This window comes from Chiloscyllium plagiosum, unplaced genomic scaffold, assembly GCF_037043375.1.
Source record: "Chiloscyllium plagiosum isolate Xiang-an unplaced genomic scaffold, Cpla_swu_hap1 HiC_scaffold_2, whole genome shotgun sequence".
In the NCBI taxonomy this organism is placed as follows: domain Eukaryota; kingdom Metazoa; phylum Chordata; class Chondrichthyes; order Orectolobiformes; family Hemiscylliidae; genus Chiloscyllium; species Chiloscyllium plagiosum.
Genome location: NW_028270140.1, coordinates 31,344,204 through 31,359,559, shown reverse-complemented (window position 1 = coordinate 31,359,559; position 15,356 = coordinate 31,344,204). Strand labels below are relative to the sequence as shown.

The window sequence follows — 15,356 nt, the reverse complement described above, 5'->3', positions numbered from 1 at the left end:
AATAGCCAAAGACCTTTCCCCAGGACAGGATTGACTGGTACAAAGGGTCATAGTTTTAAGATATTAGGAGAAAGGTATAGAGGGTACATCAGAGGAAAGTTCTTCATCAGAGAGTTGTTAATGCATGGAATGCGTGGCCAGCGGTGGTGGTGGAAGCAAAGTCATTAGGGACATTTAAACGACTGCTGGACATGCACATGGATAGCAATTAGTTGAGGGGTATGTAGGTTAAATTTTATTTTACATTAGGATTAACCCTCGGCACAACACTGTGGGTCAAAGGGCCTGTTCTGTGCTGTACTTTTCTATTTTCTATGTTCTATCTGGAAGTCTTCACCCCTGAATCATTAAATGTTGGCATGTAAGTTCATCAGGTAATAGGGAAGGCAAAAGAAATATTGGCCTTTATTTCAAAGGGAATGGAATTAAAATTAGAGAAGTCTTTCTTAAACTATGCAATGCACTGGACCACACCTGGAGTACCATGAGCTGTATTAGTCCCCTTATGTATGGAAAGGTATATTGCATTGGAGGCAGTCCAGAGAAGATCATTAAGCTGGTTCTAGGCATGGAGGCATTATATAATGAGGAGAGGTTGAGTCATTCGGAGAACTCCTCAGGGTTTAGAAAAATGAGAGTCGACCTTACAGAAACAAGTTTATTAGCGGGCTTGATAGAGTAGATATGGACAGGTTGTTTCCCTTTGTGGGAGAGTTAAGGACGAGAGTATTATCTCAGGGGAAGGGATTGCTCATATAAGACAGAATTGAGGAAGAACTTATTTCAAAGTGTGGTGAATGTGTGGAATTCTGCTTTCGAGGCTGGGACATTAAGTTTGCCAAAACTGAAACAGACAGATTTTTAATCAGTAAGTGAATCAAGAGTTATTGACATACGGCAGAAAAGCTGAGTTGAGGATTATCAGATCAGGCACAATCTCATTGAATGGCAGAGCAGACCTGATGGGTGAATGGCCCACTCTGTTCCTGTGTCTTAAGGTCTTATGTTTTTAGCCATAAATCATTGATTGGCAGAACTGTTGGAGGGACCTGAATAACTTTGTCTTGTTCATAAGTTTAATTAGCATCTGTGTGTGGTCTGTGGTATTATTAAGAGGGTTGGAAACTAATGTGGTTGTGATTTTATGTCTGCAGGCAATTGCTGTGTTACATTTCATGGGCTTGAATAAGATTTGCAGTCTTATGGCTCTGGACAATGAAGACATCGTTTTGGCAACCTCAAGTCTCTTCCAAACAATCCTAGATAACTTTGAAGGAGTAGATAGTAAGGAACATCGTGGGAAGGATGAAGCTCTGGTGCTGGGTATGTAAAATGGTGGTCGCAGATCTGCTTGTAGACCCAACTGAAGATTTCTTGTATCAATGTTAGATAATGGGCTTAAAGGCAAGCACACCGCACATAACTCTGTTACAATTTCATTATAACTTTCACTGTGCTGCTGTAAATTACACAGTTATTTATTTCCTGGCTATGTAACTGCTATCCCAGGGCAGCAGTTCTCAGAATGGGGATGATAGGGGTGGGGGTGTCTATAGGGACTTCCGTAAGAATATATGAAATGGGTGGAGGAATAGGCTATACCATCCTTTAGGCTTGCTCTACCATTCATTACAATTAAAGCCTAAGGGGTGGTATAGCCTATTCTCCCTGAGATCCACTTAGCTACCTGTTCCTCATCTCCTTTGATTCTGTGAGAGACTAAAACATTGTCTACTGTAGCCTTGACTATACTAAATGCTGTAAGATTACTCATCTTCTAGGGTAGAGGATTCCAAAGATTCCCAATCCTGTGAATGAAGACCAGTCTGCTCTTCTCTCTCCTCAATGATTGACTCCTTATCTGAGACATGACTCCATGTTCTAGATTCCACAGCCAGGTCTAAGCAATCTCTTGGTGTCTACCTTGTCAAGCTCCAGAAAATATGAATCTAATTTACACTGCCTTTCATCCAAGAGAATCCATTCTTTCCAGGAATCAATGGTGTGTCTCCACAGCAAGATGATCCTACCTTAAATATATGTACTCTAATAAAGTGGAGCACAGCATTTTGCTACATCATAGCCCTGCAGAATTCTAGCAAGACTTCCTTATTCTTGTTCTCCGGTCCCTTGCAATAATGGCCATTATGTCATTTGTCTTCCTAATTGCTTACTGTACCTGCAAACAAATTTTCTTATGAATACATCCAATTCTTAAGTTCCAACTAATGTTCGAACTTTCATGCCTTTAAAAATATTCTACTTTGTGATTCTTCTTAGCAAAATGACTAACCGTGCCCACATTGTATTTTATTAATTACCTTGTGCCCACTCACTTAACCTGTTTATACCTCTTTTTAGCATCCTTATATCCTCCTTGCAGCCTACTTTCCCACATAACATTATATCTTTGGTAAACCTGAGTACATTACCATAGGTATTTGTCAAAGTCATTAACATAATATGAAAATAGCTGACTGATTCCTGAAACATTCCAATAGTTACAGCCTGCCAAACTGAAACTGTCCAGTATGTCCTTATGTTTTGCTGCCTGCCCATTAACCTATGCTTTAGCTTTGCTAGAATATTCGCCCAACTTCCTTAACTTTTATCTTATATATTAATCTTAATTTATATGTGGCATCTTTAAACCTTTAATGCCTTTGGTAATCTATATATACTATATTGACTGGTTCCCCTTTACCTCCCACATACCCTGCCATCAAATATTCTAAAAGTTTCCAAACATAATCTCCTTTCCATAAAATGTTGACCTTATCTGATCATATTATGGTTTTTCTGACTTCCAGTTTGCTAGGAACATTATTGAAAGTGCTACAATGACTTAAGCATTGCTGTATCTTATAGTCCACTTACCCAATTAACCTGAGCCAAGTCTCCATTTCATGCCGATGAAGTTAGTTAGTTGTTTGGGATTTGGTAGGTCACTGTCAAATTTAATATAGAATTCAATTGCATTATAATCATCTTTTGCAAGAAGAACTTTTGCAAGGGTAATTAAGGCTAGGCAACAAATGTAAGCTTTGCCAGCAATGCCCACATTCCTATATTATGAAGTTGCACTAACCAAAATATTAATTTATAATGACACTGACTTAGATTAGATTAGATTAGATTACATTACAGTGTGGAAACAGGCCCTTCGGCCCAACAAGTCCACACCGACCCGCCGAAGCGAAACCCACCCATACCCCTACATTTACCCCTTACCTAACACTACGGGCAATTTAGCATGCCAATTCACCTGACCCTGCACATCTTTTGGACTGTGGGAGGAAACCGGAGCACCCGGAGGAAACCCACGCAGACACGGGGAGAACGTGCAAACTCCACACAGTCAGTCGCCTGAGGCGGGAATTGAACCCGGGTCTCAGGCGCTGTGAGGCTGCAGTGCTAACCACTGTGCCACCATGCCGCCCACAAACCTGTATACACACTTATAATCTTGAATGCTTTGGAAAGAATATGATCTTTCCAAAACATTCAAGACAGCACTGTTGATGATGTTTTCCATCATTTTACTGATGAGCAAGAGTAGATTGATTGGGATGCAATTGACCGAGTTGGATTTGTCCTCCATTTTGTGTGCAAGATATACCTTGGCAATTTTCTGCATTGTCGGTTAGATACCAATGTTGTAACTGTATTGGAAGAGCTTGGCTATGGAAGTGGCAAGTTGTTGAGAAGAAGTCTTCAGTGCTATTGCCTGAATGTTGTCAGGGCCCATAGAATTTGCAGTATCCAGTGCCTGTTGCCAGGGTTGGAGGACCTGAGCTACAGGGAGAGGCTGAACAGGCTGGGGCTGTTTTCCTTGGTGCATCGGAAGCTGAGGGGTGACCTTATAGAGGTTTACAAAATTATGAGGGGCATGGATAGGATAATAGACAAAGTCTTTTCCCTGGGGTCGGGGAGTCCAGAACTAGAGGGCATAGGTTTAGGGTGAGAGGGGAAAGATATAAAAGAGACCTAAAGGACAACTTTTTCATGCAGAGGGTGGTACGTGTATGGAATGAGCTGCCAGAGGAAGTGGTGGAGGCTGGTACCATTGCAACATTTAAGAGGCATTTGGATAGGTATATGAATAGAAAGAGTTTGGAGGGATATAGGCCGGGTGCTAGCAGGTGGGACTAGATTGGGTTGGGATATCTGGTCGGCATGGACAGCTTGGACCGAAGGGTCTGTTTCCATGCTGTGCATCTCTATGACTCTATGAGTGAATCGAATTGGCTGGAGACTAGTATCTGTGATGCTGGGTACCACTGACCGAGGTCGAGATTGAATCATCCACTTGGCACTTCTGGTTGAAGATTGCTGAAAATCCTTGGCCTTATATTTTGTACTGATGTGTTGGGCTCTTCCATCATTGAAGATGGGAATATTTGTGGATCCTTCTCATCTAGTGAGTTGTTTAGTTGTTCACCACCATTCACGACTGGGTGTGGGAAGACTGCAGAGCTTAGATCTGACCTTTGGTCGTGGGATAGTTTAACTCTGTCTATCACTTGCTGCTTATGCAGTTTGACATGCAACTGATCCTGGTTGTTAGCTTCACCAGGTTGACATCCCAATTTTGTATGCCTGGTGCTGTTCCTGGCATGCCCTCCTGCACTATCCATTGAATCAGGGTTGATCACTGGCTTGATGATAATAGTTGTCTGAGGTAATGCTGGGCAAATTGTGCTGGAGTACAATTCTATTGCTGCTGGTGGCCCACAATGCTGCATGGATAACTAGTCTTGAGTTGCGAGATCTGTTTGAAGTCTTTCCCAATTAACATGATGATAATGTCATACAACACAATGTAGGGTATTCTGAATATAAAGGTGGGACTTTGTCTTCACATGGATTGTGCAGTGGTCACTCCTACCAATACAGTCATGGACAGATACATCTGCAGCCAGCAGATTGGTACGGTTGAGGTCAAGTAAGTTTTTCCCTCTTGTTGGTTCCTTCACCATCTGCTGCAGACCCAGACTAGCAGCTATGTCCTTTAGGACCCAACCAGCTCGATCAGTAGTACTGTTACTGAGCCACTCTTGTCAGTGGACATTGAAATCCCTCACCCAGGGCTTCCTCCAAGTGTTGTTCAACATGGAGGAGTGCTGATTCATCAGCTGAGGGAGGGAAGTACATGATAATCAGCAGGAGGTGTCCTTGCCCATGTTTAAACTGAAGACATGGGGTCTAGAGTCAACGCTGAGGATTCCCTGGGCAATTTCATCCTGATTGTATACCACTGTGCCGCCACCTCTGCTTGGTCTATCCTACCTGTGGAGCAGAACATTTTCAGGGATGGTGATGGTGGTGTCTAGGACATTGTCTGTAAGATATGATTCTGTGAGTATGAATATGTCAGGCTGTTGCTTGACTAATCTGTGAGACAGCTCTCCCAATTTTGGCACTAACCCCCAGATTTTCATGAGGAGGACTTTGCAGATGTGACAGGGCTGTTTCTGCTATTATCTTTTCCAGTGCTTAGGTTGATGCTAAGTGATTTGTTCAGTTTCATTTCTTTGTTGAGACTTTGTCACAATTTATATAACTGAGTGGCTTGCTCAGTCATATCAGAGGGCAGTTGAAAGTCAACCACATTGATGTTGATCTGAAGTCACATGTAAACCAGACCAGCTAAAGATCATAGAACCCTTACAAGGTGGAAGCAGGCCATTTGACCCACGGAGTCCACAGCAACCCTCCGAAGAGCATCCTACTCAGATCCAACTCCTACCCTACCCTCGTAACCCTGCATTCCCCATGGCTAATCCACCCAATCTACACATGCCTGGACACGTTGGGTAACTTAGCAAGGCCAATCCACCTAGTCTGCACATCTTTGGACTGTGGGAGGAAACCAGAGCACCCGGAGGAAACCCTTGTGGATGTGAGGAGAACGTGCAAACTCCACACAAATGATCATGCAGGAGTGGAATCGAACCTGGGTCCCTGGCACGATGAGGCAGTAGTGCTAACCGGTGTGCCACCATGCCACCCCAATAGTAGATTTCTTTCTCTGAAAGACATTAGAAAGCCAGGTGGGTTTTTCTAACAATTGGCAATGGATTCATGGTCATCAATAGAGTCTTAATTCCATACTTTTTTATTGAATTCAAATTCCACCATCTTCCTTGGTGGGATTTGAACCCCTGGATTACTGGCAATGGGGCCATGTCTTTGCAACTGAGGACTGTTAAGTGGTGATGCCGAAAATTTCCATGTTTCAGCAACCACATAAGAATCGTGCCACTCTCCTTTACCATCGCTGGGAATAAAGGAGGAAAGTCTCCCCTTTTTTAGTGACACATTCTCTCTTTTATCTTCTGCATGCACCCGTGGAATCTGCACAGTCTTCCTCATCAAGAAAGCAGCCCCCAAAAACATTTCTACTTCCACCTCTGAAGAAGAGTCACAGACCCGTAGAGGTTGCATCACCATGGCTCCCTCCAGTAGCTCAGAGACTGACTCCACAGTGTGTTAGCTGGATTAGAGTCAGGAGCACATACTGCTGAGCACATCACTGCCACTTCTCCACAGGTGGAGAGGAGAAATGCCCCAGGGCACTGGCACTCAGAGTACTGTGGGAGATAAGGCACCTCCTCAGCCCCAGGCAGGAAAGGGCACCATGGTGTTGGCCATTCATGACTTCAATCAAATGCACAAGCAAACAGAGAAGCAAAAGACATGTTTGTCGGATGCACAGGATAAATTCACTCAAAAGCTGGAGACAGCATCAGCACTGTTTGTACCAGGCTGCTTCTGGCATGTGAATATCCGGCTGTCTCCTTGGACAGGTTGGTGGCTGAACATCTAGTATTCAGTGTCTGCTTGATACAGCACAGATCTGCACTCCATCATCAAACCATTAGCCTTCAGTACCATGACAAACTGACAGGGGGTCAAGTAACCTTGATCTTTCTCCATGTGCTGCTTCCTCACAAAGAGATAGGGCAGTGCCAGGAGGAACCATGATGCCAGGACATTCCACCTCCAACCTGTCTGCCACCCTCAGCCTCTGTGGAAGGCACAATCAGCATGTCAGGGCACTCTAGCTGCAAAAAGCCCCATGGTCTCCTACCCAATACTCTAAGGGCACCAGGCTCTACTGCAGGGCAAGCCACTCTACACCAGCTGTGCTGCTTGGGAATGCAGGGAAAGGAAGAAGAAGGCCTTCTGAGGAGCATAAGTGGCACAAGTGACATTTTGTTGGTAATGCATTCGCACATGTAAAATACATTCCCTCTTTATCATCAGCTGGATGAGTAAGTGTCAATTTAAGTGCAACTACACAATTGAAGGTACAAAGGCTGCATTGTTGTGACACTGCATTGTTGTGACTGGTGGAGTAGGGCAACAAGGAATGAAAGTTCACCCCTCCTAACTCGGTCATAACATCATGAATGAGTAAAAATAATCTTGGTCACACACTCACCTTGCTGTATCTTTCTAATGTGTTGATGCTGTAAGCATTGAGCATTGAACTGATTAAATAATATTCCGTTATTTCCTTGATAATTTGGGTTTTCTGAAGTCTTGAGGGAAGGAGTGAAATATCAAAATCATGGGACAGTACAACAATGAAGGAGTCCATTCAGTCCACGTGTCCATGCCAGCTCTTTGAAACATCTAGCTAATTGGTTCTATTTTCCACACCTTCCCATAAATCAGGTAGTTTATCTCTTTTTCAAGTGTTTATCCAATTCTGTTCTTGGAGATTATTGCATATTAAACTGAATCTTACAGGGTTCTGAACCATGTGGGGAGTATCAGGATGTGTGGCATAACTGATGAGGAAGTCCGTTGAGCCCCCATCTCAAAGTTGAGATCATTTGGTGGCATCTTTTATTCTTTTTGCAGTAAGTGTGGTGAGACTCTTGCTAGGCAGCAGTGTGTTGTCAGTTGGGAGCGATTAATGGTTGTGAACTGCCTTGTCGACAGACCAACTAACCTCTGATCTTACTAAACTCGCCCAACAAACCAGATGTTGAGAAAATTTTGCACAGAGACCTGGACTGGTAGATGGTGGATTTGGCTTGACACCTGGTCTGAAGAACCTCTCTGTTGGATACCAACTTCTCAGGGCATGCTCAATAGACACCAGCCATATGTAACCTAGTTCATAGACACTCTCATCTGACATGTACCAGTTTCTAAGACCCTCATGACACATCTCCAAACCCCTTAGAGGATGCTTCTGCACTTAAATGCTGTATCTCAGGCTGCACCAGCAACTTTCATTAATGCTGCAGCAAGGACAGTGTGCAGTCAGGGACTCACCCACTGTCATAGCTGACAGCAACCCTGTCTTGCATTGCCTTGTCTTGCGTCTTTGCACTTTGCCCCCTCAGATGGAGATACCAGGCTCATATTACTGCTGTCTTGCTTCGGTGTTTAATGCTAACGTAATGGAAGGAATTTCATTATGATTGTTAGCAGTCAAGATAATCAGGATCAGCTTCGCTTGACGGAGAGGGGGTCCTGGCACAGGAAGTCAAAGGCAAACTCTGATACCAGTCCAGGGGCTTGGAAATTCAGCCTCCCGAGGCAGTCAGAGTCAGTATCCTCTGAGGAGCCAAATGTTGGGTGGCACACCAACTGGCTTGACTCTTTCTCCACTATTGTGGGCTATGTTTCTCCTGGATGAGAGAGGGGGTCAAGTGTTAAGGGAGATGAAAGTGTGTGGTACAGCTGGTACTCCTGGTGCAGTTAGGGAGGTGTCCTGAGCGAGTGAGTAGGCAGTGCAGAGGGCATGCATGGTGCATGGTGTCAGGAGTTGAGGTGGGTGATAACGACTGAGGGAACACATTGCAATCATTAGTAAGAGTTGTAGAACATAACCCTTGGTGGGAGATGGGATAGAATTAAAACAAGATGGTGGCCATTATGCTGACATTGTGTAGAAGGTCATTCTTCCTACAGGCTTTCCTGGACAGTTGAGACTGCACTGATCTGGGTGACAACTTCTAATCAGGCTGACGTGGTCTGGTATCATGGCCTCCACTGCTGGTCCTAGGAACCTGCCCACAATGTGGGCACTGATTTCGCTGTGTCTGCCAAATCCAGGGTAAACATCAGGAACTGTGTAAGGCAGCTCCGCATTGTCAGAACTTGATCAGGTACACATCAGCCTTTTAAAGATGGCGTGGGCACAAGGCATGCCGCTGAATTTTGGGATACCTATTGAGCAGTGAGTTATCCTAGGAATGGCGAGTCTTATGATGGGGCTGGAATTGGATGTGAGAGCCCCGACAGGGACAGGGTAGGTAGCTAATGAAGTGAGTTTAGTAAGGTATGTCGAGAAAACTCATTAGACCTCATGGCAAGAAACCCTCCAAAAAATTCAATGCAAGTAAGATTCAGCCCTTGAGTCTGTTTCCAACACTCTTTCAAACCATGCAAACACAAACATAACAACTCAACTATTTCATAGAAATTCTCATCTCTATTCCTTTTTTTGACAATTATGTTATGTTAATGTACACTGATTTCTGACCTTTCTGCTAATGGGAACATTTTGTCCCTAATATCTGTCATGGTTTTGAACATCTTCGTTGAACCATCCCCTCACCTTCTCTGCTCCAAGATGTACAAAGTTAAAAATCACACAACACCAGGTTATAGTCCAACAGGTTTAATTGGAAGCACACTAGCTTTCGGAGCGACGCTCCTTCATCAGGTGATAGAAGGAGCCCGATGAAGGAGCGTTGCTCCTAAAGCTAGTGTGCTTCCAATTAAACCTGTTGGACTATAACCTGGTGTTGTGTGATTTTTAACTTTGTACACCCCAGTCCAACACCGGCATCTCCAAATCATGCTCCAAGATGAACAGTGATAGTTTCTCAAATACCTGATTCAAGTTATTTATCCCTGGTACAATTTTAGTAAATCTTTTTTGTGTCTTCCCTCAAGGTGTACATTTTTGACTGTATGTATGATGATGTGAGATTGTTGATGACATCAAAGGTATTGTAAATCTGTTTTATCTTCCTCACACAGACACCTCTAAGGATGTCAAGATGATCATCAGGCACCTTCTGGAAATGCTGACTCTGAAAAATATCTCAGGTCATGGACGGGATCAAGCACTTAATCTGCTGATCAGAAATGTGCCTCGAAAGGACCTGGACATTAAAGACAACACCAAAAGCTTGGATACAATTGATATTGGTGTGTACATCCTTCATTATTTTTGGATTTCTGATTTTCCCAGCCCAAATACCTTGGACAACTTTGCCTTGCAGATTCTTAGTATCCTGAGGCACTGTGGAAGGAAATTACTCTACTTATACCAATACTAAGGGTTTAGTTCAATAGCTCCCACAGGACATATGTTAATCTAAAACAGGACATCTAGCTATTCTTTGAATTTACCTTCAATCTCCACAGCTTTGTAGCGTGGAGTGCTCCACGTTTCTATTCCACTTAAGTGTGAAAGTATACTTCCTGATACCACATCTGAATTTTAAGATTATGTGCCTGGTTCTGATTCCACAGCACCAGATCAGCTCTCTCTGTGCACATTAACTCTATTTCTCTCCCCATAGTGCAGACAGGCATGCTGGGTACTTCCAACATTTTCTGTTCTTTATTTCACCTTGTCGGCATCCACAGACTTTAGCATTTCCGTTGGGTTGTCAAAGTGACGTATTCTTAGGTCACTTAATTTGTCATTTTAAACTAGATTTAGTGGCACAATATAAAGGCAGTTTTGTGAATCCGAAGCTGCCAAAATCTTTCTGTATCCAATTCACGAATGTAATTTTCCATTTCAGGCTTGAAGAAGATTTTAGAAGTGGGAGGGCAATTTCCTGAACTGCCCAACTGTCTCCCCCTGACTGATAATACCTGCCTCACTGCTTCCATCTTACTCAACAAGCTCTATGATGATCTTCGCTGTGATGAGGAGAGAGCTACTTTTCGAAAAATCTGTGAAGAGTATATAACGTAGGTAGTGTGAAGAATCAGATTATCTAATCAATTTGGACTTCAGTTTGACATGTTTATTACAATCCTTAAGGATGTTTGCCTTTATTGGTCAGTGCATTGAGTATAGGAGTTGGGAGGTGGTGTTGCAGCTATACAGAACATTGGCTAGGCCACTTTTGGAACAATGTGTTCAATTCTGGTCTCCCTGCTATAGGAAAGATGTGAAATTTGAAAGGATTCAGAAAAGACTTACATGGATGTTGCCAGAGTTGGAGGGGTTGGGTTATAGGGAGGGGCTATTTTCTCTGGACCATTGGAGGCTGTGGGGAGAACTTACAGAGTTTTTATAAAATCATGAGGGACATTGTTAGTCAAGGTCTTTTACCCAGAGTAGGAGATTCCAAAACTGGAGGGTATAGGCTTAAAGTGAGAGGGGAAGGATTTAAAAGGGACCTAAAGGGCAACTGTTTTCATGCAGAGGATGGTGCATACACAGAATGAGCTGCCTGAGGAAGTGATGGAAGCTGGTACAATTACAACATTTAAAAGGCATCTGGATGGGTTTATGAATAGGAAGGTTTAGAGGGATATGGGCCAAATGCTGGCAAATGGGACTTGATTAATTTAGGATATCTGGTCAACATGGAGGAGTTGGACCAAAGGGTCTGTTTCTGTGCCGTATATCTCTATGATTCTATGTTGCATGGTTACAATTTGATTGGTGTGGTCAACCTTAGGTAGGGCATGGTACAAATGCATGGTGGTTATGAACAGGAACATGAATTGCCTGAGGGAGCTGGAGTAGAAGCAGAGGCAACCTCAAAATTAGTGCTCTCCCAGATAGCAGTTAGTGTTCCAGAACGTCTTGTCCCAGTGTCCCAGTTTTTAAAGTGAATGAGGAGGAAAGGGGCCCTTGTTGAGTTTGTTAACTTGTAGGGAGGGCAAGGAGACAATTTTCAATTTATAAATAATCAGTTGGTCATTTGACTACTTTGGTGACGCTGCTGGCCTCTGAGGTGCTGTCTGCTCCGGAAACAGTGGCAGGCCCATTATGGCTGCCTCCTGCCTTTACCATTCATTCTCCCCAGGCAGCCCCTGCCTCCTGGTGATAATTGCCTCCACAAATTGAACCCTGGGTCATTTTTTCCGTTTGGTGATAGCATCGTGTCAGCAGCCCATGTGAGGTGAGGGTTCATGACCTGGAAATTATCTGGGTGTTAGATTGCTGATCCCAGATTGATCAACAGGTCTTCCATCATTGGGACTAGTAACGCAGAGGCTTGGATTATTGATTGGGAGGCATGAATTCAAAGCTGGCCACAGATGGTGCGGATTTTCAGTTAATTAAGTACATAGAGTCATAGGGATGTACAGCATGGAAACAGACCCTTCTGTCAAACCCCTCCATGCCGACCAGATATCCCAACCCAATCTAGTCCCACCTGCCAGCACCCGGCCCATATCCCTCCAAACCCTTCCTATTCATAAACTCATCCAAATGCCTCTTTCAGGGATAGTGACCCTGAAGGCACCAAATCATCAATAAAATCCCTTGGTTCACTAATGTGAACAGGATCTCCAACCTTACCCAGTACAGGTGACTCCAGATTTACAGCCAATTTGGTTTCACTCTTAACTACTGCCTCTAATGTTCTGACAGAGCTTTCAGTTGTATTCAAGAACTACAGGGAGGACAATTAGGATTGGGCAGTAAATTGCCAATGACTGTTATACTGTGAAGGATTATAAAAAGGAATCTACTATTAGTTTGCCCAAGGAAGACTTTACAAGGTAGTGGGCATCAGCAGGCTACCCGAGGGAGACCGCATTGGCTATCCATGAACATACCTTAAAATTCAGGGTCTTGGCCAGTTTGCAATTCCTGGGGTCAGCAGGACCGTCACAAGAAGGAGCAACAATCAATAATACTGAAAGATTAACAGACACCTGGGATTGGTCCTGGGTCTTCCTGATTGATATGGTTTAACTGCAGACTGGATAATGACGTCTGTGGCTGAATGTATGGCTCTTGTTGCCTTTGTGAGTTCTTGACCCATTTCAGAAACATGAACATATAATATAGGTTGACATTCCCTACTCTCAGGAGGTGTCATCTTTCAGGCAAGTTGTTAAAGCAAGGCCTGTCGGCACTCTCAGATAGATATTGGAGAGACCATGGCATCACATTGAAGAACAGCAGTGGAGTTCTTTTCTACTGGACAATATTCATCGCTCAACCTAACAGAATTCATTGGAAATTATTTCATTGCAGTTTGTAGGATCTTGCTGCGCACAGAATGGTTAACTATGCTCCCTGTGTTACAACAGTGATTGCATTTCAAAAAGTACTCATTTTCAATACAGAGCATAGGGATGCCTTGAGGTTGCGAAGAAGTGCTATATTAATGCAAGCCTTCCTTTTTTTGGCTTGACAGAAGTATTTAAAATTATGAAGGGACTTAGCAGGGATGATGTTGAAAAGATGTTTCCTTTGGCAATGGGCTGCATAGGGGTATAAAACAAATGGAAAGGAAAGGGGTATGGTGTCCATTACCTTTCCATCACTGCCGTCAGTTTGGCATCTGACCCACCCTTGGGCAAACCCTTGAGTGATCAAGATAGCCATTCCTGATTAGACGTCACTTGAGTCTATCAAGAAGAATCTGCTGGCCTGCCTGCAGACCTAGCATTGGGGTGAGGCACTCTTGACTGGGCAATAAATCAAGGGACAGCTTCCATCCACACTGAAACCACCATTAAACTATTGTTTTGTGGAACGATCAGGCATAGGTTATTGTGACAAATCTATTTCAGAGTGCTGGCATTAACTCATTTCACTCCCCTGAACATTTCTTTATTGTGGAGAGAATGAACAATCGATGAATATTTATACAGTGCCTTTCAGAAGATCAGGATATTCCTAAGCAAGCTACATTTAATGGAATATATTTGCGCTGTTATCCCTGTTGCAATGAAAGAAACACTGCACCAAATAGCATAGATTATTTGTGATTGTATGTCTTACGTTGGATATGCAGGGGCAAATATACTAATTGAAGAAAAGATAATGATAAACAGAATTTTACAATCAAACACATTCAAAGGTTGAAATTTTCATGACTGTGGAACTGCTTTTAGCTGATGCCTGTAGAAAATGATAACGTTTTGAAAGAAATTAATCCTCCCATCCCTATCACCAATGAAAGGAAACCATGAACAAAATATATTGTACTGTATCAAGCAAACCAAAATCAACATCATTGAAAAATTTATTAACAAGCAATGATTTTAAACACACAAATATATTTCACTTTAAGCTGATTCCACAATTGCAGCTGCAAATATGGAGAGTCCCAAGGTTTTTTCCTGTTCAGCACGCCAGGTCAAATCTTCCAAAAATCTTTAATAACCTTTACAATTCGTCCAAGCTTTCTAAAAATAATTATCACTGCCAAGGCAGAGAAAGAACTATTTCTCTGTCTGGTCAGGTGCTCAGTTCAAGCAGCACCAGTTTACAGAGACTCCTTTGTTTGAACTCTTGAATAAATGCAAAGTTGAGTTCAGTTTGGTGAAATTGCCCTCTACTGAGAGTTTGCTTAATTTGTGACCAAGAGATTGGACTCTTCTTTCTTTACTCTAATAGAAACAGAAACCTTAAAAATCTCTTGATTGGACTTTTTCATAAGCAATTTTCCCCTCTTCTTCACAGCATTAAATTCTGTCCTGCGTTTCTGTGAAAGATGTTCAAAGACTATAATTGTACGCCTCAAAGGGTCTGAATGTACTTTTGCTTTAAGTTGACTTTCATGTCCATAGCAACCTGATCATTCTCAGAACTGAGATGTGTGTGACATACATTTCTCAGAATCCTCTTTCACATTGGATTTAGCTATCACAAAAAGAAAATAAAGGCCTTTTTTCCAAGGTGCGTTGCTCATATTCTTTTAGTAAACAACACATTTTGAACTTAAATAACTAGAAGCAGAAACCAAATTGAACAAACAGTGACCTATTTACCTAGTATGAAACTTTATCATATTCAGATAGACCTTTCACCATGTGATTTATTTCAGGAAGTATAATGACCATGTCCAAATTACATCAATTTACATTCAAAGTCAGAAATTCCTTATTGGCAAATCACTGAGTGCCAAGTTGGTTGATAATAAAATCAATAATGAGATCACAGCTCTGAAAATCTAACAATGAACATTTTACTGAACAGAGTTTAACTAAGATTTTAATTTTAAAAATAAAATTCTGCTTTAACAGTGTTCACGACAACATAATTTATGGAAATATATGTGGGCCTAATCTATTTCTATCATATCTTGTGTGTATCTACCTTGCTGGGTAATTTGTCATTGATGGGCAACTTGTAGAGAAGGAGGAGCTGGGCAAAAATCTTTCAATGA

General features: G+C 42.6%; 1 protein-coding gene across 2 annotated transcripts in view; it reads left to right on the top strand.

Moving 5' to 3' along the window:
• Positions 1-15,356, top strand: part of unc45b (unc-45 myosin chaperone B) — a 77,670-nt gene that overhangs the window by 23,351 nt on the left and 38,963 nt on the right. For both annotated transcript variants that reach the window (XR_015759911.1, XM_043716985.2), the window contains exons 7-9: positions 1,155-1,323; positions 10,012-10,182; positions 10,788-10,959. Coding sequence is in view for 1 of the 2 variants with exons in the window: in XM_043716985.2 (XP_043572920.1) it covers positions 1,155-1,323; positions 10,012-10,182; positions 10,788-10,959 (512 nt within the window). In the remaining variant the exon portion in view is untranslated. The remainder of the gene's footprint in view (positions 1-1,154; positions 1,324-10,011; positions 10,183-10,787; positions 10,960-15,356) is intronic.